Genomic DNA, 15,403 nt, shown 5'->3' on the forward strand with positions numbered 1-15,403 from the left:
GCTTCCATCTGGCCCACGTCTCAGGGGTCCAGAGAACGAATAGAACAGAAAAACAAAGGCAGGTAATGGAACATTAGCACGTCTGCTAACATACCATAGGTGCAAAGGTCAAGGGCTGGCGTGGGCGGAGCGGGCACGGGGGGGGGGGGGGGGGGGGCACCAGGCTGTGTCCAGGCTGGGCTGGAGAGGAAGCACCTCCCATCCCAGGGCATGGGCAGCCTGTGGACGGTGGCCACTGGCCCCCTACATCCCACATGCTCTCCTCCTCACACCAGGATGTGAAGCTGCTGCCCCGGTCCTGGGTGGTCCCTGCCCTGCCCACTCCCCACCTCCAGCCACGGTGACTGCAGGTACCACTGGCCTCTCCACCAAGGACCCAGCCCCAGGCCTGCAGGTTACCGCCGCCATGAGCTCCCACTTATTACCCGGCCTGAACACTGCACCATGGCCGAATGGAATCCCTGGCAGACACGAGTCTGGGCTGCTGCAGGAGTCTCCTGCCATACGTTACGTGTCCATGACACATCAGCTCCTCAACTTCTTGTGTACCTATTCTTAGGTTCAAACCAAGCTTTCCACAGTGCACATGTGCAGGCCTCTGCTGCCTACCTCGCCCATGCTCACCTGCCTTCCCCACCCTAGCTCTCGGGGACGGAGAGGGGTGGCGCTCGCTGTGGCCGCCTCCTCCTCTAGTCCCCTGCTCTCTAGCCTGGCATGGGGCCTGCTCCTATCCTGCACTGCAGCTGCAGTGGCCAGCACAGGGGCTCCCACCATGGGGCTTCCCCGGCCTTTAAAGGCAGATTCTGCAATGTCGTGCAGGCTGGGCTGGGTCTCCAGATCCTCCTGCTTCAGTCTTCAGGGCCATGGCATCGGCAGGCAGCAAGTAGCATGCTTGGCTCCCCCAAGCCTGCACTGTAATATCAACGTCGCTGGCCTGGTGGGAGGGGCCTGCCGGAGTTCATCCTCCCATGAACACGGTCACAGCATGCACAGTGGTGCACTGGCCGTATGACAACCACTGGCCTGAAGGAAGTGTACTTTCTACTACTGCCTAGCACCTTAGCACCCCCCTAGCACCCAGCACAGCATTCAGGGCAGGCTTGGAGCAGCAAGGTAGAGCTGCAGACTTTCCAGGAAGTCTGACCTGTCAGGTCTACAGGGTTGGTACTGTCAGCAGCTCACAGGAGCTCTTGAATGAATGAAAGGAGTAGGTGCACACATGAATGTGGAGGTGCCACTTGGCCTTGGTGGAAGCCAGTGCTGTGGCTTCCTGGGTGTGGAACTTGAGCAGCTTATGTAACGTCCTCCAGCCGCCCCCCCCCCCCCCCCGGTTCCCTCACACACCGAGTACTGACACCACAAAAGCCTGCACGTGAAATCAGGTCTGCTGACTCGCCCCACCACGTGCCAGCCTGGAGCAGGGCCGCCTCCTGAAGCAGTGCCAGCACCAGAAGGCGCCTCCGGCATCTCCAGGCTTTTGAAGCCATGACACAGAAGACTCAATCCTTCTTGTAAAATGCAGGGGAGTAAGCTGGGTGATGGCCGCTCACGCCAGTAATCATAGCTACGCATGAAGCTGAAATCTGAGGTTTGTGCTTCAAAGCCAGTGGCAGAAAAGTTCCCGCGAGACTCATATCCAGTTTCCACTCAGAAACTAAAAGTGGGAGCCTTGAGCTTATGGATAGTGCCCAGGCCCCAAGTTCAAGGGCCAAAACCAACCAAAAAATGAAATGGAAAGTTTGTGTAACTCAGGCCTCAGAACCCTGTGCCCACCCCTGGCCTTTTACCTCAGACCATGTACCCAGCCTCTGAGCCTCTCAGAGCACACAGCTAGCTACTCCTCCAGACCCCAGAGACCCACACTCCGCATGTGTGTCCCCTTGGCACTGGCTGGGGAAGGCTGCTATTAGCAGAGGCCTGGGTGGTGAGGTGAGGGCACAATGTCCCCCCACTTGAGCACAGAGCCCCCACACTCAGTCACAGCTCCACCACCACCTGTCAGGGCACAGCCTCAGCAGCGCCCTCTTCCTGGACCCCCAGATGACTCCTCCCACCCAACAGCGACAGACTTTACACACTCTCCCTTTGCCGTGTGACTCTGCCTGCCACCATTGGTCTGGGACTGTGTCCTTTTTTCTTGTTTTGCATATATATTTTTGTTTTTGTTCAAGACAGGTCTTACTATAAAGCCTGGGCTGGCCTGGAACTCACTATGAAGCCCAGGTTGAACCAAAACCAGTGACCCGCTGCTTCTGCCGCCCAGGTACAGGATTACAAGTGTGTACCACAATGCCAAGTCCTTGTTAGTATTCTTGACAAGCGATCACAAGAAGACTTTTTTTTTTTTTTTTTTTTTTTTTAATTCATACCTGGACCTTCTTCTGTGGCAGGTTTTTCTTCAGAATCTTGTGTGACTTTCTCAGAAAGTGCGGATTCTCTTGTTTTTGTTTTTGGCTCTGGTTCCAGCTTTGACCTAAAAACAAACAGCAGTCATCGAATTCCCTTACAAAACAGATTTCTTTTCTCACAGCATGAAGTTATGGTGAGCCCTGTACTTCAGCTCAGTCTCGGATCACGGGGAGCGTGGTGGCCCTCTGGGCACCTGTCCAAGGGGCACTCAGTGCAACCTCTGCATTCCAAGCCCCAGCGAGGCGGCCAGTATTGGGGGGGGGGCTGCAGCCAGCAGGTACCGAGCCCTCCTCAGAAGTGGATGCCACACTCCACATGTGGAGACGAAGGCTGGCTGCCCAAACCTTGTACAGATCCAGGAACATGACATATACCTATTCTGTAGTTAGTGCTACACGAATGCAAAGGGTTCGGTCGTGTGTGTGTGTGTGTGTGTGTGTGTGTACAGATCCAGGAACATGACATATACCTATTCTGTAGTTAGTGCTACACGAATGCAAAGGGTTCGGTCGTGTGTGTGTGTGTGTGTGTGTGTGTGTGTGTGTGTGTGTGTGTGTGTGTGTGTGTGTGTGTGTGTGTGTGTGTGTGTGTGTGTGTGTGTGTGTGTGTGTGTACACACCCAAACTCACAGGTGCTCGTAATAACCTTACAACAATTGAACTCAAAGTTCAAGTCTTTAGTAGGCAGCACAAGTGACTTTAGGGACCCAGGAAGCCCACACCCATTGGTGCTCTCGTCAGGTTCTCCAAGTTGGAGGCTCCTCTGCCAGCTGATGTGCCTGCTTGCTGGGAAGGAGCACCTTCGGTGTAGACAGACCTGGGCCTCAGGAGTGGAGCCTGCCACTCTGCCTGGATCCCAGGTCAGTGCCCGGCACTCAGTGTCTGCCAGGGCTGGAGAAGGTTCTCCCAAGGACCACCTGCTAAAGGCTTGGCTGTGCCTCCCACTGGGAGGGGGCTGTGGCATCCTGTCACACACTGCCTTTTCCCTGTTCCCCAGCGGCAGTGAGAAGAGGCTCCTCCATCACGATAAACCTCACCACTCACAGCAACAGGCCAGAAGCAAGACACCCTCCTCCCTTTAGGCATTCTGTCCCACTAGTGGAAAGCTGATGAACACAGTGGCTACGTCCTCAGTCATCTGCTGCTTGAAATGTAGCCATTCTATCAAGTTTGAAACACACACAGAACTGCACCACCACACAAGGAATCCTTTAGAGTATAAGCTGCCAGTTGGACACCCATTCATCTATAATATTTAATATGCCCTCCCAAAAGAGAATTCACTGATAACGACAGTACAACTACCCAAACCAGGAAATACTCATGGTGAGATGCCATCCTCACCTGAGACCCTTCTCTACTTCACAGTTATCTCAAAGCACATCCTCTCACAAAAAGGGCCTTCTCTGAATCACGCATCACATCAAGCTGCTGTCTGGAATAATTCTTCCATTGCTCCTTGAGCTTCCTGACCTCAGTGTACAATGACGTGCCAGTGATTCTGTAAGATGCCCTGAGAGGAAGCTGGTGCTTCCTGGAAGTTGGCTTCAAGCTGTGCATCTAGGAGATACCATGAAAATCCTTCCTGGGCCTCCCATCAGGCTGAGTGGCCTCTCATCTTGCTCATCTGACTAAGGAGGCAGTGGCCAGGCTTCCTGGCTGTGAGGTTATTTGTTCCCCTTTGCAAGTAGCCTCTGTGCGTGTGTGCGTGTGTGTACATGCCATGACCATTTCAAACTCTTACTTTGTTCATTCATTTATTCTCCTTCTTCCCCCCCGCCTCCCACCCTGCTGGTGGTAGAGGCGACTCTGCTGGCTGACCCCCTGCCCACCTGACACCCACCCTGGGAACACCAGGCCCCACGCTGCATACTGGCTTCAGAACTGAGTGGTTCAGGGAGGGGCGGGCGCCATCTGTGTCTGGAGTACACCAGTGTACCCATCTTCAAGTCAGAATGAAGGCTGCAAAGCCCAGAATAAGACCAAGCTGAGCATTTTTTAAAGTAATAAAACCAGATTCTAATTATAGACAGAATATCTACTGAAAGCCTTGGGGAAATTACAAATGAGCTACTTGAAGGCAATTTGGGGGGGGGGAAGCAATTTTAAAAAAAAGTCATCAGAAAGACCTGTTTACGCCCCATGATTTATTTAAGCATATTTTCTGCCTGAAGGCTGAGAGCTTCCTAACTGAAATCAACACAGTTTCCACCTGTCAACATCTGTTTCCAGGTCTTTTACTTGAAAAACCTCTATTTAAAATTTTAAAATAACAAAAAGAGAGATGACTGTTTTTGTTTTGAAACAAAATACAGAGGACAACCTCTTAGCAACCCCATACAGATACACAAAAGAAGTGGTTATTATCACAGATCTAAGTACGGGCTTTATGTGATTGGTTTTATGATCCCTGAACAAGAGGGCAGGAAGGAGGCATTTCAGTGGTGGACGCGGGTAGGCCCCACTCAGGCTGACACTGCTCCACGGAGGGGAGTCACTGTCTGGACTGAGCTATCTTCACAGTTACCCACTAGCTACTCACCAGCAGGCACAACTGGAAATCTACTCAGCAAGTGCCGCAAAAACTGCTTAAGACTCAAGAGAAGGAAGATCTCTAAAACAAACGCAGTAGAGCGGCCCTCACTGGGGACTGGGCCCGACTGAGAACCCACGGTCACAGTGCAGCCATTCCAGCCGCAGACGCCTGCTCAGCTCAGCCTTGGCCTGTGTGGATGTGAGGAGCGAGGTCAGACCGGAGACAGCTGGTGACACTGGGAAGGGTTACAGCGATTCCCATAAGGCCTTCTGTTCAAAGTAACCGGCACAGGGCAGCGATTTATTTGGTGGGAGGAGATACTTCACTGTCCAAACGAGCACCGTTCCCATCTGACTGACTGTAACCCGTATTTTAGTAGAAATTTCTGCAAGAACCAGGACCATAAAGGTCTCTTCTTGCTTTACTTGGGCCGCTTTCTTTCCCCACTGTGGGGTGTGGGGCCCAGAGGCCAGCTTGCCATCTCAACAACAATTTCACACTAGTCTCCCACCTGCTTCCCACTGCCTGCATGGGCAAACTTGGGTCACTGTACCTGGGGCCTTTCGCTTGTCCTCCTCCCCTACCTGAGCTGCTCTCTCCCTCCTCACCCACCTCCCCACGTAGTTTTCTTTCAATGGCTTACATAAATCCCACTGCTTGAGAATCTGCCACTACCTTGAGGTCAACCTTGGTTTAGCCTTGATGCCAGGAGCAAAATCCAAATTTGCTGACTCCAGTTTCCTTGTATCAGCAACATCCATAAAGAAGGCACAAGGATTAAATGAAATAAATTAGCATAGTGCCTGGCACAGGCCAAGTGCTTCATGGTAGGTAATAGTGTAAGCGAACATTTTATCCTCACCATCACCGAACATTTTATCCTCACCATCACCCTACAAGGTAGATTCTCTTAATGTTCTCATGTTATGGGCAAAGACACTAAGTAAGAAAGCTTCTTTCAAAGCCACACGGATCACAGTGCCAGAATTCAAACAGCTTGGTCCAGTGCAGACCGGATCCCTGCACACTGCCACTTTTCTTGGCTGTCTCTTCTCTCTCTCTGAGCCAATACTGACCTTGCTAGTTCTGTCACTTCCTGATTCAGACACTCCCTTTGCCTGAATACACAGCAAATCCATCAGCCTCCCTCAGGGCAGACATCATCTACTGCTTCTTCAAACTACCCTACTTTATATAAGAATAAACGATTACACAATCAATAACATTATGTAACAACGTTGCAATGAGTATTATAGAAACCGGCTTACATACTGTCTGCTGCAAGCTTACGCAGGAACTATACGCCGATGGATAACACGGTTACCTCTTCACTCACTCTCATGGCTGCTTCTCCATGCTGGCTTTCAGCATTGCTAATTCATTGGCAAGTGTGTAGAAAAGAGCTCCCGTGGGCAAACCTCAGACCACCTAAAAGGGCCCACGTGCCAGGTTTAGTACTTGGCCCGTTCTTATCATCGTAGCTGGAAGAGCTGCCCACGGCTGAACAGTGTACAAACACGCAGTTTGTCTGAATGTGGTTCAGTGTCGGACTCTGGAATGCTGGTAAGTGCCCACCACAAAGTGTCTTTGTAACCAGCTCTCACGGGAGTCCTCATCACTAACGAGCTGCCCTGATGCAACCCGCTGGGCGAGGCTGCCCGGCCACCAGCCCCGGCTGTCCCCTGGACTTGCAATTCCTTTCCCTCTGCATAGGCTCTTGCCCTTTGCTGTCCTGCTTTGTGTATTTCCAGTGTGAAAAGCCACAGCCAAGAACAGAGCTGCATACCGAGTCCCCTAAGTCTTGCCAGTGAATCAGTGAACCAGAGAGTCGTGCAGTAGACCCAGGAGTTACAGAAAACCCACCCGAACATCACATAACGACACCTATCTGGAAGTGACGGAGAGCCCAGAGTAGGCACAGTACTCACTGGCAGCCAGGCACTGAGTTGCAGCTCCAGACATCTGCGTTTGGCCCACAGTAAGAGGGACAGAGGTAGAGAGGTGCAGCAGAAATGCATACTGGTGTCTGGCTCTGCTGCTTCCTGGACACCTCATTCCACCTACCTGAGCCTCCAGGTCCACGCCCAGAGGGCACTTGCAACAATGCCTACACAAAGGTGGCTGGAGGAAGGGGTGGCCTCACAGCAGGCTGCTTGGTCTACAAACCAAGCTCATCCCGCAGGAAAATCCTTTCAAAGATAATAAGGAGGGCATGGGGTAAACAAGGAGGCTGAGGTAAAATGCCTAGTAATGCCATAGATAGATCGACAGATAGCCATCATTAAGAAACTAAAAGGAGGGCTGGGTGTTTGGCTTGCCTAGGATGTACCAAGACCTGATTTCTCAGTGCCACATACATAGGAAAGTCAGAAGTGGTGCTATGGCTCAAGTGGTAGAGTGCTAGTCTTGAGGAAACCCAAGGACAGTGCACAGGCCCTGACTTCAAGCTCCAGGATTGGCAGAAAGAAAGAAAAAAAGCCGAAAGGACAAAGGCCCAGCCTGGACCCCAGCCCAGCCCACTCATCCAGGCTGGAGACCTTGGTGCAATACCAAGCTTGCCAAGCCTCAGCTGAGCTACGTGTGAGTTTGTGCCAGTATTGCCTCACGAGCTAAGAGTCCTGGCACACAGCGTATGTTCAGAGGCACTCGCTAGGGCACTTTGTGGAGAAATTCACACACAGTCCGGGCACACACTGCAAGTGTCCTCGGAACCTGAGCTGCCCTCATCGGGGAGCACTGGCGGCCGGCACACTTACAGCCTCTTCTTATCCACCACTCGCTTAACTCGGATGGCTCTCTGTTCTGAGTAAAGCTTGCACACTCCTGTGGGAGAAATACCAGAACAGAGACCACGTCAAATGGCATTTTAGGCAGAGGGGTCATTATGTCTAACAAGACACTAGCCTTGACTAGCTGACACTCGTCAGCTAGTAAAGCCAAGCCACATTTGACCGCGAAGGGAACATGAAATACTTTTTAAGTAGTCTTCAATGAAGTCCAGCACGGCGGTCCGGTGATCCTTCACTTGCTGGGAATGGGTCTCCTTGTGGGCTGTAAGAGGAAGAAACACGCAGGCCTCACACTCAGCCACTCTCAAGGACAGCTTGCCTACCAGCTTCCTTCTAGCAGGGGCTTTACAGGAAGGATTTTTAAAAACACAGCAATAAAACAAGTCTCGTGTCACACAAAACTGCATTTTTAAGAGTAAGATTTATTAGGCTTTACCAGCATGAAAGATTAAACCAAAGGAAACGGTAGTCAAATAATTTACGGTTATTACTGCACTTGGTTATGTGGTGCAGCCCCCTTCTTCAGTGGGGACCCGGGCTGAATTAATGGAATCCGTGCGCACACTGACCTTCCAGGAACAAGCTGAAATCAATCTGAACTACTGCACGCTTCCCCTGCGCATGCCTGGAGAGTCCCTGCCTCTCTCCGTGGCCACTCACGTTCCAGGTCCCTAAGACATGGAGTCAAACTGGCCTAGACCTCTACAGGAACTTTCCATGACACCAGAATACAGAAGTTAAAAAAAATAAACAAAAAACAGAAAATAGATGGTAAAAAACAAAAACAAAAACAAAACAAAATAAGGGCCAGGAGTTTGGCCTAGTGGCAGAGTGCTTGCCTAGTATGTATGAAGACCCAGGGTTCAATTCCTCAGTACCACATACTGAAAAAAAAAAAAGCTGGAAGTGGTGCTGTGGCTCAAGTGGTAGAGCTCCAGCCTTGAGAAAGTCCAAGGATGATGCTCAGGCCCTGAGCTCAAGCCCAGGACTGGAAAAAAACAAAAACAAAACCAAAAAACCAAAAACCAAAAACCAAATGAACTTGTCAGAGCTGGACACTGGGGTGTTACGCCTATAATTCTAGCTACTCAGGAGGCTGAGACCTGAGGATCAAGGTTTGAAGCTAGCTCTGGAAGAAAAGTCCAGGAGACTCTTATCTCCAACTGACCAGCAAAAAGCCAGAAGTGGAACAAAAAAGCTATGGGGCCGAGTACAGGTACAGTGCAGGTAAAAAACAAAACAGAAGCTAATGAGAAGAATGCCAGGAATTGGGTCTATGGCTTAAGTGACAGAGCACTAGCCTTGAGCAAAAGCAGCTCAGGTACAATGCCTAGGTCTTGATTTTAAGCCCAAAGACTGGCATACACATACAAAAGGCTTGTCAGTCCTAAAGTCATTATCTCTTACTTTTGGTAAGAAAGCTACCAATTTTTTTTTTGGGGGGGGGGTGGGTTGGGTCAGCACTTAGGTTTGAACTCAGAGTTTTATGCTTGCTAGGTAGGCTTTCTACTACTTGAGCCATGTCTCCAGAGCATCTGGCACCTTTGACCTCCATACTATTTTATGTGTTCTACCCACCCAGGCATATTAGAGAAGCATCAGAAAAGGCAGGATATGGGAAGCCAGCTGAGGTCCTTGATAAGAACTTAGTGAACAAGAGACTGCCTCCTACTGCTAGGTACTAGCATGCCAAAGAATTTAACCAAACTCTCCTAACAGCCCTAGGAAATTGACCTGACCATGACCTGACACTGACCAAGATGCACTGCAAAGCTGTTATTAAATTCACAGGCTGGACCCACACTATTTATAGGAAAGAATACACATATAGTATTCACTTTCTCACTGAGGTCTCTAGGTATACTTCTTGGCATATTTTGGGTTCTGTTTGGAGAGGTCCCTTCCTATCTCCTCTCTCTCATTTGTTTAACCTGGATGACAATGTATGTTCATGACTTAGAAAGGAATAGATTTAGTTTTAAACTTTGGATCTCAATAAGAAGGCAGGAGGGAATTGTGTTTAAGCGTACACATCTTGTTTAACTCGCCATACTCAGGTGCGTGCTTGCACCTTTCAGGGCACCTCACCTTCTGTGCGGAGCTGATGGATTGCTTCTGAGCAGGTCCTCATGAATATCTGAGCATCCTGGTCTATCTGGTCTCGCTCTGTGTCTGTCATCCTCCCATATTCAGACATGATATGGCTGAAAAGAGATGGGAAGAAAAGGGATGGGCAGCAGCCAGTGACCACGTCATGGAGGTGGTTCCCTGACAAGAGCCATGTACACTGAGACTTGAAGAAGGAGAAGGAGGTAGAGAGCCAGGTGGGAAGCTGTAAGGGAGAGCCTCCTGAACTGCCAGGCCGCTGGGTGGGAGCTGCGGCCCTGGAAGGTAACAGGAGTCCCGAGGCTGCTGCTGAGACAGGCTGGGGCAGCCCGTCCAGGTTTGGAGACCGAACAGGACAGGATTTGGGGGCTCTTGAGATGCATGTGAGAAACTGATTTGGGTTGTTATTTTTCCATGATGACAAGTTATCTTTACCATTCCTAATAACAAAAGTTCTCTCAGATAGGAAGTGAAACTACACTACAATTGCTAGGCTGGGGAGAGAGTTTACTTTCAGTAATTCAGGAGCCTGGTGACCCAGGTCCCACCAGAACTTTAAGATTCTTAAAATGAACGCAAAGGCCCAGCACTTGGCACCTCTGGGGTCCTCTTGGCCTTGGCCATCCATCAGCTACGATCACACCAGCCTCCTCTGTTGCTCACATATGCCACCCATGCCATCTTATAACCATTCCCCTTGTGGCTGTCTCTTCCTTCTGGCATATTCTTTCCTCAGATGTCTACACAAACAGATCTCTTACTTCTTTTAGGTGTTTATCCACCCTTACTCTCTTCATGAGGCCCCCTCATAACCACCTTGCGAAATGGTGCCATTGCTGGTACCCTGTCCTTCCCTGAAAGGTTATAAAACCCTACTCTTCTGCTTTGCTTTCTGCTTGTGCCCTGTACGAGGCATCTCACCACAAAGGCAAGGAAGGACTTTTATATTTTCTCTCTGCCCTACTCAGTGATCAAGAGTGATGCTTAGCATGTAGTCAACTGATAAATCAACAGTGAGGTCTTTTCTGAATGAACTAAATCCATGAATAAGCCTAAAGTCAGAATATGAGTTGATGTATAGCTATGATTGTGTGCCCAGTCATTTCTTCCTCAATTGATTTCACCCTACCCAACTCCTGTAGTTACCCTTCATCTAGGGCCTGCTCTAGAAAATTTAAGGCACAAAAAAGCTGAGGAAGGATTCTTCCATAAAAGAAAAGAGATGACCTAAGCAGTTGTAGTCATCAGATTAGCATCCAGGTGGGGCCTCCTCTCACTCCCACTCCGCCCACTATTATAAGGAAGAGTTGGAGGAGGGAAGGAAGTCCATAGCCCCCAGGGGAACGGATAGACCTCTTCTAGATGAATGAAAGAGAAGCACTTTTCTACCTCCACACTCCCATTTACCGGTGTAGTCGACATGCTATCTCTATCTGAGCCAGGGACCCCAAAGTGAGACCCTAGACAGTAGGCTCCATTCCTCTTCCCCAGCTCTGCAGGCAGATGGGCGGCTCTTCTTCTGCAGGGAGCGAGTATGCTGAACAGAGAACCAGAAAGCCTGTGCTTGTCTCGGCTGGAGACAGAGGCTGAGGGGGTCAGGACTCATCAATCAGAAAGTGCTCGCTTCCAGGAGCAGTCCTATAAATGACTGTGTCCAAGGACATTAGATTAAATCTTCCTACCCCATATTTTGATTTAACAGAAACTCAGTTCAGTGAAACTGAAAAGGTCTAAAGGTTAATTTGATAAGATGGATTATTCAATTAGAAGGTGATATTCCTTCAGGATACTACACACACACACACACACACACACACACACACACACACATTAACCTCCTTAATTGGGAAGTGACAGTGTTGTTATTCTTTTAGCATCAACAACAGAAACCAAGAAAGTTTTCCTCCCAACTGGTATTATTTTGTTGCTAGGATATTGTGGGAAAGGTACATTGACCGGAAGTGGAGAAATTAATTTTAATTAAGATCATTCAGAGATCCAGCCAGAGGTTATCCAGGTTTCATGCTGTTCTGCTCTAGTAAAATGACATTACTTAAAAAAAAAAAGGCAAATGGGTCAATAAAGTCTGAGTTCCACGTTCTGGAAAAAATTATAGTCTCCTAATTATGTCAGACTAACAAAGACTCCATAGCTCTGAAGGTGTTTTTCTCCCATAATCTTTCACTTCCATAATTATAGCCCATATAATGACCCGAGGGCAGGCCAAGGCCTTTCAAGAACATTCTCCACATTTTGCTAAACAGAAAAAAAGAAAAATAAAGAAAAAGAAAATTTCACTGGGAACAAAAGTAGACCCCAGAGATCCCTGATCCCACCACTGTCCTGTCACCATCACACTCGTCACTCGTGCACAGCCAGCCCCCCACCATCACCAACACTGAGGCTTGAGAGCCAGCAGTCACTCTGACCCCTGCCACAGGGTCCAGGTCAGCCCAAGGAAGGTCTGAGTAACAGCAGAAAGAATCAGTGTAAGAAATGAATGTGAGCTTGGTGCTGGTGGCTCAGGCCTGTAATCCTAGCTACTTAGGAGGCTAGGATCTGAGGATAAGCAGTTCAAAGTCCACGAGACTCTTCTCTCCAATTAATTATCAGAAAACCAGAAGTGGTGCTGTGGCTCAAAGTGGTACCGTGCTAGCATTGAGTGAAAAAGCTCAGGCCCTGAGTTCAAGCCCCATATCTGATGCTAAGGAAGATGTTCTGTACGTAGACAGGCATAAAGCAGAGCCCAGGAAGCGCGTTTACACTTGGGGAGGGAAGCGTTGGAGGAGAAGAGGGTGTGCGCTAGGCAGCATGTGTCACATGCCCTGGTAGTTTTAGTGCTTGTTGTAAAAGCTTATAATCACGACAGACTATAACCGCACTGCGGCCTCCACTGTCTGAAGCTGAGCAACGGACAGGGGTGCAGCAGTTCTGTAAGGTGCTACAAAAGCACAGCAGCATCCATTTTAACAGCCTGTAAAAATCAGCATTGGACGTGCACGCACACCTTCAGAAATACACTGCCATCTAGTGTTAACCGTGATTGGAACAAGGTAATTATTTTAGTGCACTTCAAAATACTACAAATGAAATGTATTTAAAAGTGCAAAATTATGTTTAGTGACTGTTTAAAATGCACCCAGGGCATAATTATCTTATCTGTAGGGAATTTATATGAAGGGTTTTGTTGGACTCAAGGACCCATGCTTGCTCAGCTGGTACTCTACTACCTGAGCCATGCTTCCAGCCCTGCTTTTATGCAGGCTATTTTGGAGATGGAGTCTTGTGAGCTCTTCTGCATGGCTTGGCTCCGAATCTTGATCCTCTAGATCTCAGCATCCTGAATAACTATAGTTATAGGCAAGAGCTCTTGGTGCAAAGTATTTCCTTTTATTTGACAAAAGCATATGATTTCTCTTGTGTTCTCTTAACTTTCGGAGGAAGATTTCTGAAGCACAAACACCTTGTATCATAAAGATGAAATCCTAGAAGGACATTTCTAATGACGTCATCTTTGCTAGAAATTCACATAATGATCTGGTGTGTCCCAGCCTGAATGGCAGCTGAACAAGGGCAGGAGGGGTCCTGGGAGGCGGGTTTGGAGAGGGGCTGGGACCAGGGTGAGCAGATGCATCACTGCAGCGGGTGTTTGCAGTGATATCTGAGCCACGTTCACCAAGAGCATGGCTAGTGAGTGGAGACAGGCTCTAGCCACCAGGAGGCTGGGACATTACTGTAGTTAACATGAAATAATGGATAGGAGGGCTCAGTAAAGTATCCTAAGAAATAAAGGGCAAGCCAAAGTGGGCTTAGAGGACAAAAGGAGGAGATGGCTTCCAGGTCTAAGCTGGCGGGGAAGGCAAGTCTCAGACACAGAGCCACGGGATGGCTCTGTGACACGGGGTGTCACAGGCTGAGACACTGGCTGAGCCTTGAAAACTCAATCCTTCGAGGACTCATGACACGAGTGTGTGTTCCTACGATCATGCACCGCTCAGGGCCAGGAGTCACTGGAACCTACAGATGGGACACACCAAAGCCCGCAGCATGCAAACCCTTTACAACTCAAAAAGCCAAATGTGAGTACAAAAGGCTAATGGGATACAGGCACATACGGAGGGGACTTAGTCACCCAAGACACTTACCTGTAAGCATTAATATAATCTTTCCTGTGTTCCAGAAGAAAATCTCTCAGTTTGCCAATGTGAGAAATCTGAAATTAAAAAAGAAAGCAAACAGTTTATGTGTAAAGAGATACATAATGTGCTGTAGCCTCAATTAATGGAGAACAGTATATGGGCAGAAAAGATTCTGAAACTATACATGATGAAAGTTTTTGTTTGTTTGAGAAAGGGTTCCACTATGTAGCCTGGGCTGGCCTGGGACTCTTCTTGATCCTCCTGTCTCAACCTCTCAAGTAGTTGGAATTTCAGGCAGGTACCACCATATGCGGCTCATTTTAGTTTTTCACTCTCATGTAGTCCATCCTGTGTTAACTTTCCCGGGCCTTAGTCCAGAGTTAACAGTTTCTGTACATCTGACTGATATGATCTATGACCCAGAAACAGAAATTTATGGAATTAGCATACCCTAGTTGTACAAGGCTGTTTCATTGCGACATCTCCACATGTGTATACAATGTACCCCGATTACCCACAGCCCCTCCCTTCTTTCCCACTCACTCTTCAATCAATTCCAACAGGTTTCACTGTTCCATTCTCTTCCTCTTTTTTCTTTAGTATCACAGTTCCATTTTCATGCATGCAAATCAAGTATACGGACCACATTCATCTCATCCGCCCTCTTTGTTAGTTCTCTCATTATACTGACTCCTCTCCCCCACACAACCCAAGCACAGTCTGTCATACTTTGCTGTGGGTTTTCTTCTTTTTCTTTTCTTTTTGTGCTGGTCCTGGGGCTTGAACTCCAAGTCTGGGCACTGTCCTTAAAACTTGTATGCCCAAGGCTAGCACTCTACTACTTGAGCCACAGCTCTACTTCCAAGTTTTTAAAATTGTTATTATAAAGGCAACATACGGAGGGGTTATAATTTCCTAAGTCAGGTAGGACAATGCCCTCCTTTCCTTCACTCTCTCCCACGTTCCCTTCCTGTTTCCCAGCATGAGTGGTACAGTTCATGTGCAACACAGTGTTTCCTGAATACTGCCTTTATTCACCATTTCTGGGCACTTTTTTTGGTAGTTAATCAGAGGTAAGAGTCTGATAAAAGCCTCATGGATTTTCCTGCTAGAGATTGGCTTCCAAGTCTGAGCCTCGGATCTCAGCTTCCTGGGTAGCTAGGATGACAGGTGTGCGTCACCGTTCGCTTTTTTAGGAGATGACGTTAAGGACGATAGCGATACCACTCGCATAAGTTCCTTTCCTGTGCGCTAACAGTTAACGTTTACAGACAACGCTTCCTTCTCACATGTTCCCGAGGATGGGTTTCAAAGCTGAAGTTACAGGCTCATAAACACAGTCATGAGAGCAGAATTAAGGCACAAGAGCCAGTGACTTACTTATTTCTACACAGCAGATCTCCCCTTCCTGATGCCCTGCTGTGA

The 15,403-nt window shown here is 48.7% G+C and overlaps 1 protein-coding gene across 1 annotated transcript in view; it reads right to left on the bottom strand.

Annotated features, from left to right (window-relative positions):
* Positions 1 to 15,403, bottom strand: part of Stx18 (syntaxin 18) — a 76,730-nt gene that overhangs the window by 11,379 nt on the left and 49,948 nt on the right. The window contains exons 2-6 of the mRNA XM_090343839.1: positions 13,985 to 14,052; positions 9,822 to 9,937; positions 7,918 to 7,995; positions 7,701 to 7,767; positions 2,370 to 2,473 (exon numbers count right to left, since the gene is read on the bottom strand). Coding sequence (XP_090199965.1) covers positions 2,370 to 2,473; positions 7,701 to 7,767; positions 7,918 to 7,995; positions 9,822 to 9,937; positions 13,985 to 14,052 — 433 coding nt within the window. The remainder of the gene's footprint in view (positions 1 to 2,369; positions 2,474 to 7,700; positions 7,768 to 7,917; positions 7,996 to 9,821; positions 9,938 to 13,984; positions 14,053 to 15,403) is intronic.

This window comes from Megascapheus bottae, chromosome 13 (genome assembly GCF_031878675.1).
Source record: "Megascapheus bottae isolate mThoBot1 chromosome 13, mThoBot2.hap1, whole genome shotgun sequence".
Classification (NCBI taxonomy): Eukaryota; Metazoa; Chordata; class Mammalia; order Rodentia; family Geomyidae; genus Megascapheus; species Megascapheus bottae.